Raw genomic sequence first — 25671 nt, forward strand, 5'->3', positions numbered from 1 at the left:
GCTCGTGTGTGTTGGAGTGTGTGCGTAATTGCTCGGCTGCACTGCCTCGTCCTGCACGACTGGATGGGATTACTAGTGGGCTCCTTAATTATCTCCAAGGATGAGTGAGAGAGCGAGAGAGGTAGAGATTGTGTGTGTGTGAGAGAGAGAGAGAGAGAGGAAGGGAAACGAGAGAGAAGCGGAGATGACAGCCCTTGTAAATCTGCCCCTCTTACTCGCTTCCTCGTCGGACGATAAAGGAGGAGGAGAGGGAGAGGAGAGGAAGAGGATGGAGCAGAAAGAGAGGAGGATGAGTGTGGGGAAGAGGAAAGGAATAGAGAAAATCAAAGGAAATGTAAAAATAGGCAGATGAGTGATTTTTGGAAAACTGGAGACGAACGATGGACAGGCAGGCATGATGACGGACTGGGGGGTGGGAGGGCGGAGGAAGAGGAGGATGATGTGTTTAAAAACACACATGCACAGTGTTTGTGTCATGCTGCAGAACTGCACAGTGCACACAGTGCCAGCCAAGAGTAAACATGCCCATATGCTCACTATTTTTTCCCTGCCACACACACTGCACACACACACACACAGACACAGAGACACACACACACACACAGACACACACACACACACAGACACACACATGGTTTTCCCAGGGGATGTGCACGTAGTGAGGTACGTCCGTAAGCTTTAACACAACCCGACAGCCGAGCAGCCTGCACTCACCTGCCGCGGTGCAATAATCAGCACAAGACGCTTCCAGATACGTTTGACCTTGACTTTAATCAGCATCCGAAACACATTTATCAGCTTCGGACAACAGCGACGGACACGTTACTGTCGCCAGGCGCTGCGTTAGAAAGCAGAGCCTGCAATTTACTGTTATTACTGATGCCGTGACGATGCGGTCAGGGACAAGAAGTGTAACTGATGCTTAATGGGGGAAATGAGGGAAGAGCGTTTTTCATGAGCGTAGGAGACTCTGTTGTCATCACCTGAAATGACGTTTACCTGCGCGGGCCTCATGTGGCCCTGGTGGATGACAGTCACTGCCCCTGAGAAGCAAAGATGGAAGAATTGTGATGTTGTTATGATGCAGCAAAACCTTGTTGAGAGGAGGTCAGGGTGGATGGCTGGTACGAAGTTTCTTTAAACCATGGCTGCAGTCGCCCCAGGAACTTAACCAAGTATAATGAAGACTGTGTGATGTGTTTTAAAGCTCCAGAGGAAGCTAGTAAGTGGATCTTGAGCTTGGCTTGTTTTGTCAAACTCCTGTTTCCAAGGTCAACAAAGAGCCAAGGTAAAGTCCTGAGGGTGCCCGCGGACGAAACTGAAAGTATGATCGGTCGAAAGTGGACATTGAGTGAGGATCGTTTTGTGAAGAAGAAGTTTTATTTCTTTTACCCGAGAGCAGCTCAGAGGACAGTCATGTGTTTCATAGGGACTTTGGAAGACAGGGACAATCAGCGTCTCCCAGCTGAGAGAGACGTCAGATCGGACACATCACTCACACGTCTCTCTGTGCAGAGTAACGACAAACGGCCGACTGTTGCTTAGCTCGGAGGGCTTGTTGGAGCAAAGGAAGACCCTTGAAGTTGTTTTAAATGCGACATATGTTTGTTATTGCGTCTGTTTTCTGTTGGGGTTTTGCTTTCTTCTTCTTCTTCTTCTGAATACAAATTGAAATCTTTTAGTTTTTTCGTAACAAATGTACAAATAGAAGAATTGAGAATTAACCGTTTGCAAATTGGTTGTTAAAAGAGTCGATTTTAACTGTCTGTGCTTCCTCTTTGTATCAGTTTGATCGTCTGATTGTTCAGTCGACCTACTTTTCATCTCATTGTTTCGTTTTATCTATTTTATTTTTTAGACTTTGGTCGTCAAATGTCAAAGGTCAGGGTCACGGTGATATCACAAAAAACGGGTTTGGCCTTGTGAACGCAATATCTCAGTAACACCTTGAGGACACTTCTTCAGATTTGGCAAAAACATTCACTTGGACTCAGGGATTAACTGATCACAGTTTGGAGGTCAAAGGTCAAAAGTCAAGGTCACTGTTACCTCGTAAAACTCGTTGTTGGCCATAACTCAAGAATTCATACACAAAATATGACACAATTTAAATCAAATGTCTCTATGGATAAAATGAAGTGATGACATATCCAAATGGTCAAAGGTCAACTTCGCTGTGACGTCATAATGTTCTGTAAAAACACCTCTGGCCATTATTCAGTGCTGTAACTCAGGAAGAACAGATTGTGACCATGTTTCCTGCGACTGGGCTGGTCGGTGGAGCTGCACAGCGCCAAGGCGATAATTCTGGTTCCTGTTTGTCGTCAGTCTTTTTATTTTCTCTCCATCTCCGTTGTCCTGCTGTTCCTCTTGTGCATAAATCGGGATAAAACTACATGATATTAGTCTGGAAATGGTACAAATTGACAGACGTGTGGTGTCTGGGATGAAAATGAATCCTGGGATTCATGTGTTGTTTTATCCTGTGTTTCACAGTAGAAGACGACTGATTCTGAGTCTAACACCATGTAAATATTGTTTCTTTTACTTCTCTCTCATAGCTTTGCACCACCTATAAAACAAGAAGCCTCAGACGCAGTGGTTGTTGACATTTCTGTTCACTGAAGTTTGTCTCCCTCCGCACATACAGACGAGAGGCTGTGATTTTTCAGGTGTAAATGTGCAGTTTATCATCACAGTAGGAATTTAAGTCTCCATAATATCCCAGCGTGACACAGTGACCATCTAGTCTCATCCTGCCAATCTTACCTTCATCTTTATCTCCTACTTCATCTTTCATTCTCTCTTCCCTCATCTGTCCATCATTCCCCCCCCCCGCCTTTTACTCACCCTCTTCCACCCTCCCTCCTCTCTCCGTATGTTCCAACCTCATTTTCACTTTTCTTTTCCCTCATCTCACACGTTCATTTTCAGCTGTTGCCAAAGCGCTTTTCCTTTTGCAACTCAAACACACACACACACACACACACACACACACTAGCTGCAGGTTTTCTATATGATGCAGCTGTTTCTTCTGCTTCTGCTGCTGCTGCTATGCAACCATCGTCCTAGTGATCACCAGATAACACTCATCCTTTGTTCCAGTTTTCCTGCTTGAAAAGACAAAATTATTTGTTCTGTCGTTATTTGCTCTGTTTTCATTCACCTGCTCATGCTAAAAGGCATGACCGACCATACACACACACACACACACACTAAACGTGTTCATTCATATATTTTCATATCGATGATGTCATTTTCAGCACAGGCAGCAGCCTGCAGCAAGAGAGAGAGAGAGAGAGAGAGAGAGAGAGAGAGAGGAAGAGAGGGAGGGTAAGAAAAGAGGGGTGTGTGTAGAGATAATTGGATGGAGGCGAGGAGGAGGGTTTAGAGAAAGCGATTTAGAGACGTGAGGCGAGATACGAGACGAGGAAGAAGAAGAAGAAGCGAGAGACACGAGATGTAGAGCGAGAGAAAAACGGAGAGAGAGAGAGAGAGAGAGAGAGACAGAGATTGGAGATGCTGAATGAGAGACAAAGAAAGCACAAGAGAGGAGAGAAGAAGAAGAAGAAGAAGAAGAGGAGGAGGAATGGGAGGAGACTTGAAAACAGTGCCTGGGAGTGTGTGAGGCTGCTGTTGCCATGGCAACCGTACAGGTGTTAAAGCAGGTCAATTGAATGCCGGTCGGCACTCTGCCAGTGACCAACAAGCACGTGTGTGTGTGGGTGTTTGTGTGTGTGTGTGTATGGATGCATTCACTGGTTTGGTCCATTCATTATCAGTGTGTGTGTGTGTGTGTGTGTGTGTCGCTTACTGATCTGTTAGTGGCATGGTGGGCGTGTCACGTGTCGCCGTACCTGATACGTTCTCCTGCGAAAGCTGCGTCTCAATTAGAAACTGATGACAAATAAAGTGACAACAGCCACTCACCAGTTTCAAACTATACTGTCATGAAATCCCCAACAATACACCGGAGATCTGTCATCTACACTTTGTTTTCCAGCCTGTTCCCACCAAACATTTTCATTTTAGTCGAGCTGAATGTGTTGTATAAAGTAGTTAAAGGTCCCATATTTTACACTTTTCTGTTGTTTTATTGCATGACTGATAGCAGTGACTGCTTTGTTGTGACATCACAAAGTTCCAGAAGTGCTGACGGCTGGTTTTAAGGCTCAGTTTCTGAATACAGGCTGTGTGCATTTCTCTGTAGACTGAGGCTTTGATACTTTCACAGTATTAATATAGAACCTAGACCTGCTTTATAATCACAAACACATGGACATCTACCTTTATATATGGGACCTTTAAAACTAGCTCTAGCTTAAGGAGCTTCTACAGTAAAAGTAGTGATTAGAATAAAAATCACTAACAGTGGACATTTTTCTGCAGAACGAGTATTTTTACTTTGTATACTTTAAGTATATTTTGCTGATAATACTTCTTTACTTTTACTTAAATACACTTTTGGAGTAATGCAGAATTTTTACACTGTTATTGGCTCTTTTACTTAAATAAAGGCTCTTAATAAATGTAATTTTTCACCACTGTGAAGAATACACTAATAAATTTTTATTTTTCATTTTGTCTTAACTTGATCTTGGACTCAGACTCAAGTTGTCCTGACTGCAGCTCACTTATCGCCTCTAAAATGCACACACTGTTGTATTACAGGCTGTTATTAGCTTTTATCTCCCTTCTAGCACATTAAAATTAATGATGTGTTGCTACTGAGGAGGATGGAGATAATCAGGAGCAGATGCTACTTTAGGATGAAACTGACGCGTTCAGTTGCATTTTAACATGCATGGTTAAATACACAATGTGCTTGGAATTCAATTGGTCTTAGATGTGAGAACAACTCCTGCAGCAGAAATGAACGGTGCCTCGTTCAGCTTTAGAAAATGTTGAAGGACATTGTTTTTTTGGTTTTATGTTTTTGCATTTTTAAGCTTCAGAAATCATAACAGTGGTGTTAATTCAAAGATTGTCTTGCAGAATAAAAGGTGTAAACTTTTGTTTGTCAGAGTTGTGTGTGTGTGTGTGTGTGTGTGTGTGTGTGTGTGTGTGTGTGTGTGTGTTAAACCTTCAATACCCTCACGACAGACTGTTCTAAACCTACATAAGCTACGTTTCATCTTCTTTCTCTTTCTTTCATGACTCTGAACCAGCCCCGGCTCAGTCACTGGGAATCTGTTTGCAGAGCAGCTTGTGCCTGCGATAAAGGAGAAAGTTGAGAGAAACCACTGGTCAATGTTGCTGAGTCACAGTACATAAAGCTCAGAGGGTTACAAGCAGATCGACTCAGCAACACAATTCCTGTCACTGCAAACAAATGTTTGGCTTCGTGTCAGAAACTGGACCTTCTAAAAGCTAATCAGAAATCCCACATTTCCTCTCTTTGTTTGAACTTCTCCAGCTCACAGCTGTAATATCTGTAATCACATTACTGTAAGCTTGTAATGCATTACCTTATTTTGGTTGCATAGCAACACTTGTGCCAGCAGTTTAATGCCTTCAGCATTTCTGTGTTGTCTCAAAAATGCATTAAACCAGGTGAGACATTTTTTTTAACCTCAGTCTGTCCCAGGAAAACTTGCAGCACAGCCTCTCTTTGCTTTAAATCCAGTTTCGCAGGAGCTACTCAGTGCAGCCACAGTCTTAATTGTGACCAAGCAGCTTCGCTGGCACTGCCAAGGAGTTTAGTGTCTTGCTGAGAGGAACCTCAGTCGTTGTATTTAAAGGTGTAGAGAGCATTAATCATCCGCGCTCTCAGTAGTGGAGATCTGCGAAGTCAGCCCCCTCACAGTCCCAGGCCAGCTTCCCCAACACTTAAGCTACTGCGGCTCCCAGACATCAGCTATTAATAACACTTGTCATCGACTTTGTTGCCTTAATTCTTCCCGTGTCTCCTCTTTTTTTTTTTCACTCTCACTGAGTGTACTGTGTAGCTTCCATCGTATACATTCCTTTCGTTATGTTGCGTGCTTGCAGAACGGCTCGCACCAGAGACGCTCATACCTGTCTGCAAACCTACTCAGTCGCTACAGTGATGTAGAATTGTACAGTCTGTACTCTGTGACATCACTAGTGGGCGTGGTTACAGGTGCATCAGGCTTGAAACTTTCCACCAGGTACGGTGGAGCGAAAATGCTGCTTTTCAGCTCGGTGTGAGGTTAATCTTACCTGCAACATTTTTTATTTTCAGTCACAGTGGGTGGTTTGTTTGCTGGTGTTGCTGTGAAGCAGTGTGTAAACTGTGTGTGCCTCAGTGTCAGATGGAGAAGTAATTAGCGGCTTGTACTAGGAGGCAAACTCGTTAGTTTCACAGTGAATTAATTTTATCTGCTGTCTCTATTTTAAAATCTTAACCTCAATAGCAACCAGAACGATCCATAACTCTTCACTTGGCCAGGTTCATTTTCGGGGACATAATCCACAAACTAATTCATAGCTTGGGGCATGGATAGCATAGCACCTCTAGTACCCTTTGACCTCTTGTCCTCTTACTTCATCACAACCATCAGCTATGTGCAGATACACTCCCACAAGCACATACAGTACATTATCACGCAGTACAGCAGAGTCTTGTCTTTGAGCCTGTCGAACATGTGTAAGCTCAGATCAGTGTTTACTGCTGCAAGCCCAGATACCCCATCCCCCCACCCCCACGTGCAGACCACTGGGGGATCCTCTAATACAATGTCTCCGACACACCTATTGTGCAGGCTATCGATAGACGCTGCAATTTACAGATGTTCCCTGAATGCCTCACATGCAAACAATGAGTAGATGCGAGCTACAGCGTACATCATCAGCAACCTCACTTGAGGGTTTTGGGGCACAGCAGTGCACTGTCTTTATGGGAGGTTTAAGGGGGTTTATAGCTGTCATTGCAAAATGTGCCACTATAAGGGGCCACTGGGGCCCCCTTTTTCCCCCTTTTTCCCCCTTGGCGCCCCAAACCTCTGGAGGTGAGCCACACAAAAGTTCATGATTTCAGTGACATTTTTCGAACTTTAACTACATTTTGGAAATTGGCTCTTTGTTTCTTCCTTTCAGTTATTTTCTCAGTTTGAAAACTACAGAGCAATTTTCTAATGTTAAAGCAACACATCAAGGTTGAGGGATCGTTCATAATTGGCTTAATTACATTGTAAACTTATATTTGAATTGGAAGCAAATCAACCCTAACATACCTTATTCACAAAGGCACCTACACTCGCACACGTTCACATACAGTAACGATGCATAAACACCACATGTGAGGGCCGCCGGTCCCGTGTGTCACCTCCAGAGCTTTCAGGAAGTAGCTGTTGAGGAGAGGAAGGAAAGGAGCCGGGCGGCACTGACAATAGGCATGATGGAGTGGAGGAAAGGGACAGAAAGAATTCCGAAAATGATCCAGATATTATTCCGTGGTCCGGATACGTTTAGGATTTCAGTACTGTGTGAATGATAAGCTAATATGTGGGTCCTAATTGAGAATAATTATGAAATAATAATGAAATCGAATGTCAGTCTTCTTACATTATATGATGGCTCAAGTCAAGACTGCCAAAGTCAAGTCCAAGAGAAGTCAAAGTCAAGTAAGTGTTATTTAGTTTTGCAATAAAAATTTTGCAGAGTGATGTTTACAGCCCCACGAGAACAGAGAAGCTGTTGCTCCAGTAAGAAAAGAAACCGACATGTGTTGTTATTTCTGTTCGTCCACACCTTTCTGTGTCTGTGAAAGTTTTCCCCAGCGCAAAGACTCGTCTTCGCCTTGCACTGAATAAATCAACGGAGGGACGTGAGCCGCAGGGCAGAGGTTTGAACAGGGCTAACAGTTGGTAGACTGTTCCCACCGAGGCTCAGCTCGCTGCTGATTGGTCCCTCCAAACTGTGGACCTGTGCACCTGTATCTGCATGTGTTAAATACAAGAGTTTCAACATGTGGGTGGGTGGGTGGGTGGGGTGGGGGTCCGGAGTTGTTTAAAGACACCTTTGACTTAGCTGAATAACCGAAGTCATGTAATGACTGCTGAGTAATTAGTAATTAAGTAGGCCAACGTTTTTAATGAGTAATGAGTCAGTGATTATAGTTTTCATGTAACTGAAATGAACTGAAGGTTTAATCTTCACCTGGGAATTAGTTTAGTAGTCTGACAAAATACCTTAACTCACGGTCCACTTACCTACGTTTTCTGGCCCTGTGAATGACATCTTACTTAACTTCCAGTCGCCATGACAACGAAGGCAAACACTATCTACTATAGAAGAAAGTTGAAAGCTTATCTGAACAGCATTGTGTGTTATGGCAGTAAACTGTGGTGCAAGTTTCCGTTTATAGATCATCACGACTGCAACACTGGGTTCAGTTTAAGTGAGGATCAATTCTATTGATTGGCACTGATAATAAATTGTGCAGAATTATGAACTCTCATCACTTCTTAGGTGCATTGACCCCCCCCCCCCCCCCCCGGGGGCGTTTGACCTCTTCAAACCTTTGTAGATTCCTTTACAGAGGGAAGGAGGAGGGGAAGTGTTAGGAGGGGAGAGGAAGAGAGAAAAAAAAAGGAGAGGGAAGTCACAGCAGCCGGCACCATCAGTTTCCTCCCTTTCTCTGCTCTAACACCACGAGAGAAAACACTTTCCTTCTTTCCTTCTTCCTTTCTTGCCTTCTCTCCCTCCATATCTTTCCCCCCACTCTCTCATATTTGCCCGCTGACACTGTGCTCGTAGCCACAGCCTGAATGAGTCACTGGGTTTACCTCTGGAGGCAGCTGGCCTCTTCTCCTCCTCCTCCTCCTTCTTCTTCTCCTCCTCCTTCTTTCCCTCTCCGCTTTTCCCTGCGAGTTTTCCATGTGTGTGATAGTTTCTGTGCCGGGCAGAGTTTAGGAACCAAGACATGGAGGTTTTCTGGGCCAGGCCAGGTAAGAGACACGGGGAAAACTTACATTTTCTGCGGAGTGGAAACGGGGGATTCCTGTGGAGGGGATCAGGGTTAGGAGAAGTCGGAGCAGGGAGCCGAGTGGTACTGAAACAAGGAGGGAAGCTTCTTCTCAGGATAAGAAAAGCTCAGGAATGCTACACTTGACATTAGCGAGGGTAATGTAACCATTTAACTTGCTCATATTTGCATCATTTCTATATTTTCATACACAGCTGTACATGTAAAAACACACGGCTTCTGTATTAATTAATTTATTTTTGCATTTTGAAGCAACATATCGCTTAAATATTCCGTGTTTGAACGTTGCAGGAGCATCTGGTGGTTAATGCGAACGTGTGCGTTAAGATCTGGTGTGAAACTTCTCACAGTTTTGAGAGGCAGGCTGACTTCACAGCAGGAAAGCATCACCATGTTGCAGAGCAGCATGAAAATGTGCAGTTTATACACAGAAAATAACAAACCAAAGACATACTTCACTCCTTGTTTTGGAAGAAAACTTCAGAGGACATCTTTAAAAGTCTTAAATTGACCCTTTAATATGCATTTTTTTTTAATTTTTATTTTCCCTGAAGTAGCTTTATGGTTGGAAAAATCCTTCATTGAAGCAGTATGATGTTTAATCTGATTGAAATGTCTGTGGCTGCACCGTTTGATCAAATGGAAATATTCCAGATGTCTTGTGCATTATTTCATCCACATTTCCCCAAGTTTCTGACCGATATATTTGTTTTTTTTGGAAACTTGAAACTCGAATTTAAGATAAAGTTCAGTGGGTGTGAAAAAAACATTCGGCAGCTCAGCTTCACTTTTTAATGATGGAATTGCAAAAAACGGAGCGACGACGGGCGATAAAACATGCGGTCGTGGTTTTGTTTGCATGGCGAGCATGCTTGCATGAGACGCAGGCAGCTGAGCGTGTGGTCATGTGTGTGAGCGTGTGTTTGTGTGTGTCGTTACCTCTGAAGGGCCTTTTGTGTGTGTGTGTGTGTGTGTGGAGGAGTCCACACACTTTGCACTTTCCATGTCTGTTTCCCCCCGTCGAAAAACCTTTACACATGGCTGTTAAGGTCAAACGAGGTCATTCGTGGGTGTGTGTTTCTTGCACTTTGCCTCTCTCTCTCTCACTCTCTCACTCACACACACACACACACACACACACACACACACACACACACACACACACACACATACATATTGGTTTGACTATGTTGCTGAAAGTGCATTTTGACTCTGGCTTGGTCACATTGTGGTTTTTGTGCTCAGCTACAATGGTTTCCAATAGAGCAATTATTGTAATATCCAATACACACACACACACACACAGCTGAGCTGCTCTGCTTTTCCACCATTTTACACTCCAGTATGGAAAAATGACACAGTCCCATGCTCACAACACACATACACACAGTATTTCACACACTTATACATCAACGATAACACACTCACACATATGCATGCACCTCATTGTCTCACTCTCTCTCTCTCATTCTGCTCATATGTCTCTCGCCCCGTCTCGCTTTCTCTCCGCTGCCCAGTTTAATATGGGAAGGAGATGGAAACAAGTCAAGTCTCATCGAATTATTATGCAGATGAGCTGCTAAATGCAGCAGCGCCTCGATGGTCGGTTCGGCCCGGTTGATGGATAGAATGACAAGCCTGAGCCCGAGGGGTGAGACGGACGGGGAGCAGAGAGGTGGAACAAAAGGAGGAGGAGGAGGAGGAGTGGCTGGAGGGAAGGAGGCAGGATGTTACTTACCTGATTTGCTGGTTGCTTGGTTAAAAACTTTAAGTAAAACTTCAGCAGGTTTTTTTTATTTAATATCATCGTGTGTGTTTTAATAATTTGTGGACGAGGACGTATTTTGGCGAAGCAGAGCTTCTGCAGACTGCTGACCTCACTGATCCTGTTTGACACCTGTGGATGTGAGTTGGCAGGAAACGTTAACAATCATGGTTTTGATTTAGTTTCTGTTCCTGCTGCATGTGCACGACGGAGGCTCAGCACGTGAAAGAGTGATCGAGTGGAGGGACGAAGATGGAGAGAGGAGGAGGAAGACGAAACAATAGACAGACAGAGAGGGTGATTTGTTCACAGATAACAAGGTGGAACAGAGGCAGGTGTAATACGTTTTCTGTTGCAGGTAGAAAGTCCCATCCCCCCTCCACCCACACCCCCCTTTCTCCTCAAACTGAAGACTTGCTTGTAATGTTTACATACTGCACTCCGTGTGTGTGTGTGGCTTGGTGAATCTAAATTAAATGAGGATTTAAATGATGGCTTTGACCTGAGAGTGACTTTCCCCGGAGCATTTTGGCTGCATATCAGTGTGTGTGTGTGTGTGTGTGTGTGTGTGTGTGTGTGTGTGTGTGTGTGTGTGTGTGTGTTGCTTACACCAACCACATCTTCTCATTCTGTGTCAGGCATTTGCTTGAACACTGTGAGTTAGGACATCAAAACCACTCTCATGTCTGCACGCTAAATATGAAGCTGGAGCCGGCTGTGATTAGCCTAGCTTAGCATTAGGACTGGAGCTGGGGAAACGGCGAGCCTGGTCCCAGATCACTGCGGAGCACCGGGTTTCGTCTGTGCTCTCTGGGTTCATTAGACCTGTCTGTCCGGTGAGGAGGAAGAGAACAGGAAATAGATAGCGTGCTGTTTCCTGTTAAATTCTCCTCAGAGACAATGGCTCCTGGAGGTAATCTGACCGGGAGAGCGCGGCCCTCCAGAGCCAGAGCGGTCTGTGCATGTTAGCCAGTTAGTGTCGTGGGAGGTGGTCTGTGCAGCATCAACCCACCGACAGTACCAGCACTGACAAAGTGTGGGAATAGGCCTTAGTGAGAGGCAGGATGAAGAGAAAACACATTCTTTATGACCAGTGTTGTGGGATGTGAGTCACAGTGGGAGCTCGTATCGGACGTCTGGTGCCAGTGGGGCTTGTAGTTTGCTGTCAGACAAGGTTACCTCTATCAAAGCAGGCTGGAACTACAGGAAGTGGTGCCAAAACAAATCTGAAGGCCTGGCAGTCGGTGATAAGGTTCCTCTGGGGATTGTAGTCCATTCTGATAGATGCCAACTGTCAAAGGGCCAGACAGGAAGTACGGCTCTGGATCTGGAGCTCCAGAAGCAACACAATTTGATATTAGCAATTAATTTAATTGATAAATGTGCCAGAAATATCACTCTGTGACATCAGTGTATGGTGTACCAGAAAAATTTAAGTGTTTCCATAAATATGAAGGTTTCCTTAAAACATCTATAAGTTAGAAAAACATTATCAAGTCTTTAAAGTTGCATTGATGCATTTCTGGTCACCTGTGGATAGAGGAACAAGTTGCAAACACAGTGATATATTATCACCTCAAAACATGTATATGGAAAATGTGTTAGCAAATAGTTGCATATTTACACTATTTAGAGCAACATTAAGATTCATTTAGAGTCATGTTTCTGATCCACCTGATGAATCTAAGTCCAATAATCTCTATCGTTGTATCTCTGCTTTGGTCTTCACCAACCCCTGAGGAGCATGTGTGGCTCTTTAGCTGCTAAATGCTCCACTTTGTTCAACAGGTGGTTGGTTGGTGCTGAACAGGAGGTTGTATCAGACTAAAAACATCTGCCTGCTGTGGCCGGAAACAGTAATACTTTATGAGAATGTGAACGTAAACAATAGCAGCAAAGTTGTGGGCTCACATACCAAAACAATGCTACAAGATGCTAAAATGCTCCAAGGAGCTGAGGGGAAACTGCAGAGTTGGGTGATAATTTTTTTTAATTTACCCCTTTCAACAACCCCCTTCAAATGACACATTAAATATGATCCATTGTTAATTTAAAAATTTGGATTGGTGCAGCTTTAAAGTTTCTGTAAGTTCCTTTTGTGTCGGGGGATCTAGCCGGTCGTTATCATCACCTCTTTGCTCTCTTTGCTTTATGGTGCCTAAATTAAGAAAATGTCCAAAAATATGAAATAATATACTTTAATTTGATATAAAAGCAACAATTTAACAGCGACGCCTACTCTCTGCAGCACTGACACCTGTCAGCATCATCGTTTGTTAAGAGTTTCCTTGTTGTCGCTCTCTCTTGTCACAGAGGGGTTATAGGTGACCACATCTGTCATCCAGCTGTTTGTCGTGGCTGGAAACACAAAAATCAACCCACCTCTGACCTGGTGGGAAGTTTATCAAAAGTCAAAAACTCAGACTAAACACAAAAGTGCTCACAGTGTAAACACTTCCACCATTGTTCTGAGAAAGAAAAACAAGCTGTAGCTGTACTCACACCTCCGAGTGGAGGATTGAAATACGAGTGTTTTGTGGAAATTAAATATTGCAGCAGTAGCAAGATTACAGTTTGTTGCATGGCGGAAGGCCAAAATAAAAGCACATCGTGTCTCTTCCTGTTAAAGTGCTGTGACTAGTCCTCGCTGCCGGTTGCTACAGTTTTCAGCATGAAATATTTAAAGCACCACAAGTGTTGTTCAGCATAAAATCTTAAAGCGACACCGTGTATCGTCGCGTTAAAGCAGCAAAGACACACTCAACACGTATGGCTCGTCGGGCTGCTGAGGTGTTGTGTGTTCCCTTGATACGTCTGGTTGCATTTAGGAGAAACAGGCTCAGTGGGAAACGGGATTTACCTCAAGCTGCTGTTGTCCGATTCCTCAGTCTCTCTCTCTCTCTCTCTCTCTCTGTCTTGTTGTCTTTTTAAAGTTTTATTTTGAAACTTGTGTAACAGGGTTAATTTTGCAGATGTTTTCTGCTGAGATCCGTGTTGACAGCTGTTCTGAGTGTGTGTGTGTCTGTGTACAGTACACCTTGGACCATCTGTGTTCCAGGGAATGTGTATTTGCTACAGGGTCAGTGTATGTGTGTGTGTGTGTGTGTGTGTGTGTGTGTGTGTGTGTGTGAGACAAAGTGATAAAGGAAGATTGATGAACTACAGCAGGACGAGTGTGCACTGACCACTGCCGATGGGGTCAAAAGGTCACAGAGAGAGACCTTGGCAGAGAGAAGGCTGTGAATGAGAGTGTGTGTGTGTGTGTGTGTGTGTGTGTGTGTGTGTGTGTGTGTGTGTGTGTGTGTTTGTGTGTTTGCCATCAACCTTGGAAGACCTGTAACATCACTTCCTGTCTGTTTGCTGCAGTCTTTTCCTCTGGGGCGAGAGAAGGGACACATACAGATATACAAAGTCTCCCCTTGTTTCTCACGTGCACACACACACACACACACACACACACACACACACACGCACACACACGCACACAAACAAACTGCATGACCTCTGGCAGAAGCTGCTGAGTCAGCCTTGTAGGTCCTGCCCAGTGATTCTGCAGTGTGTGTGTGTGTGTTATCAATCACTGTGATAAATAATCAGTGAATGTGTGTCTGTGTGTGTGTGTGTGAATGCACGCTCCGTGAATTCAGTGAATTTACAGCTGCAGTCAGAAAAGTGACACATAGTTCATCATCACCATCTGAACCTGAGTTAGGAGAGAGCGTTACAGTCACAGCTGAGAGCGAGAGTGAAACTGAAGAAAAATCTGTTCACCTCCATTTGTTCATATTCTACAAAAGAAAAGGACAAATGTTCATTTCAGGATCAAAGGTAAAAGCAAAAGGCCACTGCTGACACATTTGGCAGGAGTCCGTACTTAAATAGACAAAAAAATACAAAGATTCAAGATTCAGGTTCAGAGTAAAAAGTGTGTAAGTGCAGCTACGGGTGAAAAGCTGAAAAATAAAATGAACTGAAGTGAACTTTTGACCGGATCTGATGGTCTTCTTCAGCAAAGTGAGGTTGCTCATTTGTACTTTAAGAGTCCAGACCCTCCGGTTTTCAACCACTTTGATGACTTCTGGTCCGTTTTGGCTTAAAAACAAGCTTTTTGATTTAAAATGAATAAAAGGACACTTACTATAGCTTTGTATTTTCATTTTAAAAAACATCATATTTTCTAGGGGTTTTGTTTTTCGGGAGAGGTTCAGGAGAGGTCTTCTTAGTCCTGGTGAACTCCCTGGGTTCAGGTCAGAGTATTGTCGTGGCCATGGGTTTTTCTGACTTTTACGTGAAAACCAAAACCTGTTTGGGTTCGATCTGGTTTGCTGCAGTTGTACATTTGACACAGGACTGGGTTGAAAAAAGAATCTGAACAATCCAATATCGATTCATAAAATCCAGAGATAAACCTTTTAACATATGCCTGTTACAGTCTCCTGCGGATGTGTGAAGCTCGCTTGTCCACCCTTTCTCGTGCAACGAGATCTGGTCACGTGTGAGACAAAAACATGGCCGCTGAAAGCACGAGTCTAAAGGCAGCTGCACGGTTGGATTTCGGATTTATATGACTGTGAAGACAGTGAAGAGCTGCACAAAAGCAAAGCCAAATGCAAGATGTGGCAGAACAAGCTGATAGACGAAGAAGCTGGTTCACCAGGGTACGTTAGCAACGTACCCTGGTGAGATGTTAGTCGAACCTGTCGATCGGTATTGTAACAGAAATATCTTGAACTGAATCAATACTGAATCGAATTGAATCGCTGTAATTTGACAGCTGAACAATAAAGTTTAAAGTCAGAGATGGTGTAAATATGAGATGACAGGAAACTTTGAACATAAATATAAACCATGCATCCGCAGTGGATAATCAACATAAACAGTTAAGTTTACCATAAAGAAAAGTGGCCCTTTGTCCTTTTTTCTAAAGGCTAAAATAATATTAGTTAGTCGAAGGGCTAATAGAGGTGTGGTCCAGACCTGTTGTGTCACAGTGTAAAGTGTGCAGTCTAATGGCTGCAGGGCTGGATCTCGTTTATGTGGTAATCGCAGCTGTGCCTTGGCATTAAAGTGTTACTAATTTGTTGTAGTAAACTATTCCACACAGCACCTTTAAACAGTTTACATGACTGTGAAGCATAAAGTATCTGTGAGCCGGGCCCACTGCCGCCGCCGCCGGCGCCGCCGATGCCGCTGCTGACCCCATTTTGACTTAAATGATGAGAGATTATCACTGAAGGAGAGTTTTAAGGGGATCTGGAGGGATTTTGTAGTTCAGCAGACGAGCTACAAATTAAGATAAAGCTCATATTTGGGTCGGGGAGCTCGAATAACACAGAGTCAGATGCTCGTACGCAGCCAGCGGAGCAGCTGCAGAAAGTGACATCAAAGATTAGGAATCCTGCTTTTTAACTCGACTGTCTGAAACCATCCTCTTCCTCTTTTAGGATGGATCTCACAGCTGATTGAAGCTCAGCAGTATTTGTTTTTAATGATTATGACTCAGTCATTGGCACGATTGCTTATTAGATCATTGGGTATTAGATATTCCGCACCATATTCAGCAGATTTAACCAATCTGGATTTGTTTACTGTAGCAGCCTGTATTTAAAGTGTTATTTATGCATATGTGGAACTCACAGCAGCCTGCTTTGCATTTATATAGTTGCACTTTTTCACTCCTGGGGGGCAGCTAAGTGCGACTGCATCTACTAAATAAGTCCCCTCATGCCTTAACTGCCTTGCTCAAGGGAACAGTAATTGTTGAATTAGGGCTGAGCAGGACTGAGGTTTGAAATTTGCATGTCTGCGACAGTTCAGTCTGTATCTGCAGGGACTCAGAGTCCTGCAGATTCTGCTGACACCTCGTAAAGAAATGTTATACCCACATCTTATATTAGGAGCCTTCATGAAAAATGAATAACTGTCCTGCACCTTTCTGATTAGTTTTTGTTTTAGTGCATTTTCAGCATTTTTTCGACTTTGTATTCATTGTTTGCGTCATACTGTGGATGTGAATGTTACCACAAGCACCAGGCTCACACCCTAGCTTGCCTGTCAGATAGGTGTGTGCCATATAGGGTTGAAAAATGAATCAAAATATTATAAAATATCAAAATCTAAGGTAAATTTTAAATGAAGAACTGTGGTATTACAGATGTAAGGGAACATGTTTGGTGCAGACCACAGCAAAAATCACATCAGTTTTTAATGATTATTATTGCTATTATTTTAAATTGTGAAAATGCAACACAAATATTACCCTTCCCAAATCATTCACCCCAGCCAGTGTAGAGATGCTGAGACTGAACTTGACACTGCAACATTTTGATGTATTTAAGTTATGTAAAAGGGGCAGAGAGCAGAGGTGAAGTTGCTTCGAGCTCCACCGTGGATCCAAACAAAGAATCGACTTGTTGTGTTGAAGTGGTGTGAAAACATCAACCTTTGAGCCAAAAGAGCAGGTTGTGCATCACAACAAAGGCCACACATGCTGTAAATTGATCGTCAGGGGAGACGGGCTCTGATTCAGCTGAGATGATGACAATGATTGAGCATCACATGTTCATTTTGTGGTAATCAATACGAGCTGCACGTCGTAACGCTGGGGGGAGGGGGGGGGGGGGGGGTTGTTTTCTAAAACTGGTAAAGGTAAGGTCAGATGGAATAGGTCACAGCCACATGGGGATGTGTTAGTTTGACAATCACCAGCTGGACGCCTTTATCCAAAGTTTGATATTGATCAGCTGGACTCAGCAGGTCTGAGCGCATCAATGACTCTGATCCGAGAGGTACTTTTAAGGATGCTCTCAGAGCTGCAGCCCAGCCTCCCTCTAAAAATCACACCAGCTACAATAACAGCATGTTATAAGATTAATATTGTAGTTTTGCACACTGTCTATGTAATGTATAGGCAGATGTTGATATCAGCCTTTTATTAAATCCAGTACCAATTTTTATTCAGTTAACTGTCCCATTATGTTTTGATAAAGTCATTTTTTTACTTAAAGGATTAAAACCCTGGAAACAATCATCCTGCTGTGAATACCTGCACACACTAACAGAACTTCATTTAATTAAATGTGGTTTTAGTGGAGCATTTAGGGGCCCAGTGGAGGTTGAAATGTCACATTAGAGACCCCCCAAGGGAATGCATTTCTTATGAAACACCGTTTGATATTTTCTGGGCTTGAATAAGTTCACATCTGCGAATAAAATCATTATTGAAAAGACTTTTGTCACAAAATTTCAACAAAGCAGCAGTTGAAGTTTTTACGCATTAGATTTGGCCTACAAAACCCATAATCCAGAAATGATTGATTAAATTGATTTAAATACACATTTGCAAACACAATCTCACACACACACAGACACACACAAACATATACACACACACACACACACACACATGCATGTGACATTTAGAGTCTGTTGAATATAAAGAAATGCTTCGTAATTCCTGCTCATGCAACTGCGTGTGTGCGTGTTGTGTATGTGCACCTGTTTCTGTGTGTGTTTGTGAATCTCATGTGTCACTGCAGTTTTCCCGCCAGGCTGATTAGACTGTATCCATGGCAACCGTGGCATAATAAGAGCAGTGTGTATTGAAAATAATGGTTATTAATTCCAAAAATACAGACATTGTCTCCATGTGGCATTTTTTTTTTAAGAGACAAAGCTAGTGTGTGGTGTGTGTGTGTGTGTTTGTGTGTGTATTTGTGTGTGTGTGTGTGTGTGTTTGTGTGTGTATTTCTGTGTGTGTGTGTGTGTGTGTGTGTGTGTGTGTGTGTGTGTGTGTGTGTGTGTGTGTGTGTGTGTGTGCATGTGCATGCGTGCCCAGTAGTGAGTCATGTTAACTATCTGCTTGTCCGACTAACCATCAGAATCAAAGTGACGCAAATCTCTGCGTCAGTAATTAGCATAAAATTGGATCTTTGTTCCTGTTAGCAAACATGGCTGAACGCATCCAGGTCTTCAATTAGGCCCAGACCGACACGCACACGCAGACACACACATACACACACACACACACACACACACACACACACACACACACACACACACACACGTAAGTACACACTTATCCTGCAGAGAGGAGAGAGGATGAAATCAGTATGTGCATTCAGTGATTTGTCTTTTTTGGATGGTACATTTGCATACACACGCTTACTATGATTACACATACACACACACACACACACACAAACACAAAATGGCCATTTAGCATGCCGACTGTTTTGTTTGTGCACACTTCAGTCGAGCTTATTCACCATGTTGGCTGAGCCAGGTGGATTAGTCCTGTGATTACACATAAACACACAACTACACACATAAACACACACACACATACACACTTCCTCATTAAAGTCATTTCCATTACTCCACCCTCTCGCTTGCACCCCATCTTGTGTGTGTGTAATGAAGGAGATATGACAGAGGAAGAAAGAGGGAGAGGATGGAAAGCTCTGGGTGAGTGATAAAACAGAGAGACGGGAAGGAAATGACAGAGTGAGAGAAGAGTAAAGTGGAGAGGAAGAACTCTGCTTGATTTAGGGAATAACGGATGAAATCAAGCGAGACATGAAAAGAGAGAGGAGGGAAGAAGGAAAGTGGTTTAGAGAAAGACGGAGAAGGAGGATAAACGAGTGAAAGGAGGGAGAGCGAGGATAAATTGTGGCTCATGTCACTATAAATTACTTCCAGCGTCTAATCACTGCAGACAGCCAGGTCTCGGTGTAGGGCTGAGGAATATACACCCTTTTAGTGAGCGTGCATGTGTATTGATTGAGGAACTGTATTTCTGTGATTGCATTAGTCTTGGGTTGCTCGAGATGCCACAGACACACCCATCCCTTAATAAACCATCTCTCAAAATATTCATCAAGCTGATACAAGTGCAAAATTAGATCTGTAATTGTCAGATTCTTGGTTTTGTTTTATATTTGGTGATATTCACGGTTGTGATGAGATGTAAGAAGACACACAAATTGTGCTATTTAATCAGAAAACACTTATTGATCTCAATGCATAATGATGTATTAAGTTGTTTACATTTCTGGCTTGCCAAGTAAATTCTGATGCACCCCTCTTAGACCAATGAAATATTAAAGGATAAAGATGGCGAAACTTAGCCAAAACCAGCAATTTCTTAGCACCCTTGATACATTAGCTCCTACTAGGGTATAAATCTTTAAATACAAGTCATAAACATCTAATTTTATTACTTTTTATGAGGCTAAAATGGGTGGGCACTGCAGTTTTTAGCCAACATGACTCAAACTTGAGGAAATAGCGCCTTTATTGTGAGACTATTTTCTGCAGCGAATCAATACACATTTTATTTCATTAGTGAATATTTACAGCAGCGGAACAGTGTATGTGAGATTAAATCAAAATAAACTACAGTGTGTGTTCATGGTGAAGAAACATGACACTAAATGCAACAGTGTGACTGATTAATTTTTAATAGATAATAAAAATATTGTCAAATAATTGGACAATAATGGAGCTTTATGGCACAAGGGGATGAGATACATCACCGTACTTGTTAGTGGAATCAAGTTATTGTTGGTTTGGATTTTTCAACAATAGAAAAAACAGAATACAGAATATTACCAGCCTTATTTGATGTCAATGTTATGCAATAATGCTAATTATTTTAATGTTGTTTATTCCCCATGCATATTACGTGCATGCTATTTTTAGTGTGAGGACTTTTCAGTATCTACATACAGTAAAATCAGTAAGAAGTTCTTTTTACCAGCTTTTTGTTTTGTTTCTTGTATCTACACTAATTCAAAGTAGGACAGTTATTGAATAATAGTTTTTTTGGTCCATAAAATGTCAGAAAATATTAAGAAATGTACGTCAGCATTTCCCAGAGTCCCTTAAGTGATGTCTTGCAATTGCTTGTTTTGTCTGATCAGTAGTCCGTAATCCAAAGACATACCATTTATATCATAGAATGATAAGAAAACAAGTAAATATTCACATTTTAGAGGCTTGAAATACGTGCTGAATAATTTCAGCTCCAATTTCAAGTAGGTAAAGCTCATAAAAACACCATTAATTTGTATTCCTGTCAGCTTCATATGCCCTGGTTATTACTGAAGTAGATGCAGCAGTAACTATCGGATTGTATATTGTGTGTTTGTGAATGTGCTGCTTAATGTATAATTGAAAACATCTGCTGCATCTGGAGTCACAGATCCTTAAAAAGTCTTGAGTGTAACTGCACAGTGTGGATGTCATTAATGCCTTGAAAAGTAAACAAACCCCTTGATTTAAAGAAATGAGTATACTGTATGTAATAGTGGCATAAACATTTAAACTCTGCAGTCAAATTCCACTAATTATAAATTGGTATTTTTCACTGCTTCAATCCTAAGTGTAGTTTTAACTCTGATGTTTCTTTGGCTCAAGAACTGTAAGACTAGATTAGAAATAGGAATATAATTTAATAGAGTTTGTCCTGCCGCTTTACAGAAACTCATAAATACTTGATCCAGTTTGTGGTTTCCTTTCTGCCATTGTCTGTGTTTTATACTTGCTTCCCCTGCAGAGGGCAGCACTGAGCCACGATGAAACAACCGGCTGCAGCAGTCAGAGGCTGCACATGCATGCACGCATACACAAACACACCCATAAACACACATGCACACAGATCTACTTAGTGAATTAGATGTGTAACACTGGAACACATGTGCACACTCAATTTATCCACTTAGACAGAATCTGACTTGTTATGATAGAACATTGATGGTTGTGTTTGGACCAGAGGGCACATTAAGTACCAGCCTTGTTTGCCCAGAGCTTCCTTAATAATCTCAGATATTGTCGTCAACCACAGTTGGGACTCCGTATTTCACTAAAAAATGTCCTTCCTGCATGGTTAAAAGTTAATGGGCACTTGAGGGGAAAATTTATTTTTTCTTAATTGGAAAACCTGTGAAATTAAAAATTAGAAGATAAAAGAGACCTTAATGATCAGTAGAACCCATGTTTTTTTATTTCACTCTGAATTGTTGAACAGGGATACATGAATGTGGCTGTCCTTTGTGGGCCACCAAAGGTGTTAGTAAGTGATTTGCAGGACCTCATTATGAGCCAGCTCTGTAAAGTGTCAAAGATGGTGAATATGACAGAGGAGTTTCCTATGAACTAAAATTTTTCCAGCAAGGCAGAAAGAAGGTTAACAGCCAAGCACACTGCCAGTGTAAAGTCTAAAATGTCAACCTTGCACAAAACCCTGCTGAAACAAAAAAAAGCACCAAAACTTTTACAGAAACTCAACCACAGATGATTGGAAGATGGACTTATTGAAGAAGAGTGGTGGAGTAAGGGTGGGATATGTGGTTTAGCTTTTACAATGGTACTCAAATTAAGGTAAATCGTAGGCCTTTGTGCGTGGTATTAACATGCAATCTGTAACAAAGTCACACAAGTTGATTAGATGCTATATTCCTAGTAAGAAATGGAGGTGAACAAAAGGTAACAAATGTTTGATAAAAACACTGGAACAGCTAGAAAGATGAAAATGACAAATACATCTGGAATACTTGACCAAACCAAGCCGAAAACACCAGTAAATATTGGACCAAACCAGGACTAAAATGTCAAGAAACTGAAATATTCTTTCACTGGGATCACATGTAATTTTTTGTATATTTTGCTAATGCTACATAGCCAATGCTAGCAAATAGCTTCTTTAAACCTGTAGCTGGGTAACATTTTTAGTTTTTTGGATACTGCTGACAAAAAATTTTCCATATCAGAAGCAAAACTATTTCTCACTGTCTATGAAGAAACCTCGTTCTTAAAGGTTAAATGTTGTAAATAAAATACAATTGCCAAAATTATGATTTAAGTAAATTACAGTACAAATTTACTCACTTACTTTCATACTTGGTCTTTCTGATACCTAGTTGGTACCAAGTATTGAGGTTCAGTGCCCAGCTTTACTCAAACCTGTGGGATTTGTTTTGAGCAGGTGATTTCTGTATAAGCTCTGGTTCTTTATTACCTTGATAGCAAAAAGACTCAGAGGTCAGGTATATTATCCACAGTGACCTTTGTTGTTGCAACTGAGTAACAACAAACATCAGTGCAGATAATGTCGCTGCTCAGAAAGCCTGCTTCATTTCGATAACGACACCCAGAGGGATGGCTAACGTTCGGTTCGGGTCTCAGTGTGGACAGTAAATCTAGTTTACTGCATGGCTTTTATTAACTGGGAGAAAACACAAAGGCCTGCACACACACACACACACACACACACACACACACACACACACACACACACACACACACACACACACACACACACACACACACACACTTTGTTTTAGCCAGGCTTTTCAGTCAGTCTGCAGTGACAGTCTTATTTAAGATGGACATAAATGAGTCTGCTGAGCACCAAGCTAATGCTAACAGTCGCTCATAAGCCTGTCATTCACAATTACACACATGCATACTTGTACTTCTATCCTTGTGAGGACACTCATTGACATAATGCATTCCCTAGCCCCTTACCCTAACCTTAACCATCACAACTGAGTGCCTAACCCTAAACCTAACCCTAACCCTAAAAACAAGCCTTATCCCTCAAAATGTGATTTGAAGGTGTTTCAAAAGGTGAGGACCGGCCAAAATGTCCTCACTTTCCCAAAATGTCCTCACTCTGTTGGTAAAATACTTTTTTTGGACCTTACTATGTAGCAAGTACAAGTGCACACACACACAAGTCAGTAGCCTACTTGGTGTGTGGCCCAGTGTCTAGACCTATCAACCACACTACATTTCCTCAGGGGTGTGTGAAAGATACATAGATGTATTTTTATCACGCTTCGATGAAATCCACGCCAGTATGTGGGCGATAAAATGACAGAATATGAGCAATGGATAACTTGTGCTTACCCATTCATCCTTCTGTGTGTGTGTGTGTGTGTGTCCGGTGATAACAGCTTGTCTAAATCTGTGTCGTCCCTGCTGACACTCCAACGCACACTGAGGGGAATGAATTAGTGATAGGCCTGAGAGAAAAATATCTTCGCACAACACCTCGCTAATGCATCTGTCTTGTGTGTGAATGTGTGTGTATCGGTGCATTGTGGGTGTATTGTGAAACTTTTAGGCTATTTTCTGCATTTTCCGGCGAGCGTGTTTGTATGGACACAAATACAGTATGGACTGTCAAACTTTTTCACGCCTGAATGTGTTGGAGATAGAGCAGTTCGTGAGGATGCGGGTGTATTTGTGTGTGTGTGTGTGTGTGTGTGTGTGTGTGTGTGTGTGTGCCATCTCTCTCTGTTGAGAGAGTGGGCGCAGTGAAAATACCACTCGGGTGTTTTCTGTATGTCAGCTGGAAGTATAACGCTGGGTGTTTCTCTCACCTCTCTGTTTTCCTCTTCCTCTCTCAGCCGGGGTTAATGATAGAGGAGGTCAGTGCGGGTTCAGGTCTGTCACCCACACCAGTAATGATCCACACTCATCCCTTTGCATTTGAGAAATACATTCAGGTGTTTCTGCTGCGAGGTTTCTGTCAGGTTTGAGTCCCACTGTGCAGATGCAGATACTTAGGAGTTTGGTTCTGCTGTGTCATCCAGGTAATACAGATCAGGCTAGATTAAAACACTTTACTTGACTTTAATGACTTGTGAGATGTAGTGTTGTTCATTCTAATGGTGTCTGTTTTCAGCAAGATCCATTGTAAAAGAAGCTACTGTGTGACTTTGACTCTTTATAGGCTGCATTCAAATAAATCTAAAACCTGCAGCACAGATATTTTCACATACATGTCTGTAAGGAAGTACAAGTGCAGCAGCTGTGATATCTTTGTTTTATTAGTGTAACTGTTTCTGGTTAGAGGTAAGCAATTATTACAAGTGGGACAGACTTTGAAAAACATCTGTGTATGTGAATCATCAGAAAAAGTTAATGTAGAAAAACGTAAAAAGTGGGAGATTGTTTTAGTCACTGAAAGTAAAGTGGTAAATTGATCAATGGTGCTGATGGTATTTTCACGATCCACTATTTACCCCTTTTTTTTATATAGATGTTTTTGTAACTGCGTCTCACTGATTTTTAAAATTTTAAACATGCAAAAAGTTTATTTTTTAAATAAAAATAATCTCTCTTCGACCCTTTTTGACGCGCATGTACTGCCTACTGTCACTGGAATCCATTTCTGTCCTGAACCATCTTTTCCCTTTCCTCAAAAGGACTGTGGAGATCGAGTTTCTGTCTCTTTTTTTTCTAAATCTGCCCAGTGATGCCCAGAGGCTTGTGTCTCTCCTCCACCCAATCTCTCCATCTTCTTTCCTTTTCATGTCACCGTGGTTACATAAGGGAGGAAGGGAAAAAGAGTGACGTCTCCGCTGAGGAGGACTGAATGTGCTCTGTGTAGATGCTGAGACTGAGTGTGTTTGACTCCTGCTCAACTTTTAATCAAGAATTAATTGTGAACTGCAGAGGCTCCTCTCTCTCTCATCTGTACCCGCCAAAACAGTCTGTGCCATCAGATTTGAAAGCCAATTGCGGTCAAAATATTCCTCAGATGCAATGACTATGAAAAAACAACCAAACCAATGTTATTTCTGTTTTAAAAACATCAGTAATTACTGTGGCTTTAACCTTAATCGTCTTTATATGATCAAACGTGTACAACTTGGTCAAACAAAGGTTAAGTTCCCTGCTATCCTCAAAACAACTTTATTTTTTTAGTGGTCTGTCTATTAGGTGTCGTAATTTTTGGTTTTTACTGTTTTCTTGAAATGGAAAATATCATTTAGGAAGCTGAGAAAACACCGCTCAAAACTCAGATTTGATTTGAATCTTGGAAAATATTCCCCTGTGGCTGTTTGTTAGTTAGGCCTGTTTAAATTATGCTAATGCCAGTGCCACGTTTATGGGTTCAGTTTGCTCTGGAGATACGTTTATTAAATTTAAACCCTCATCAAAC

At 42.1% G+C, this 25671-nt stretch overlaps 1 protein-coding gene across 3 annotated transcripts in view; it reads left to right on the forward strand.

Annotated features, from left to right (window-relative positions):
• Nucleotides 1-25671, forward strand: part of nhsl2 (NHS-like 2) — a 131253-nt gene that overhangs the window by 60301 nt on the left and 45281 nt on the right. Inside the window, exon 1 of one of the 3 annotated variants that reach the window (XM_071458940.1) lies at nucleotides 8198-8912. The exons of the other annotated variants lie outside the window; for them this stretch is intronic. Coding sequence (XP_071315041.1) covers nucleotides 8888-8912 — 25 coding nt within the window. The 5' untranslated portion in view covers nucleotides 8198-8887. Of the gene's footprint in view, nucleotides 1-8197; nucleotides 8913-25671 lie in introns of those variants that run through there. 3 annotated transcript variants of the gene reach the window in all.

The sequence above is a fragment of the Trachinotus anak genome, unplaced genomic scaffold (genome assembly GCF_046630095.1).
Source record: "Trachinotus anak isolate AG129_WGS33_773 ecotype Australia unplaced genomic scaffold, CSIRO_AGI_Tana_v1 ptg000023l, whole genome shotgun sequence".
Taxonomy (NCBI): domain Eukaryota; kingdom Metazoa; phylum Chordata; class Actinopteri; order Carangiformes; family Carangidae; genus Trachinotus; species Trachinotus anak.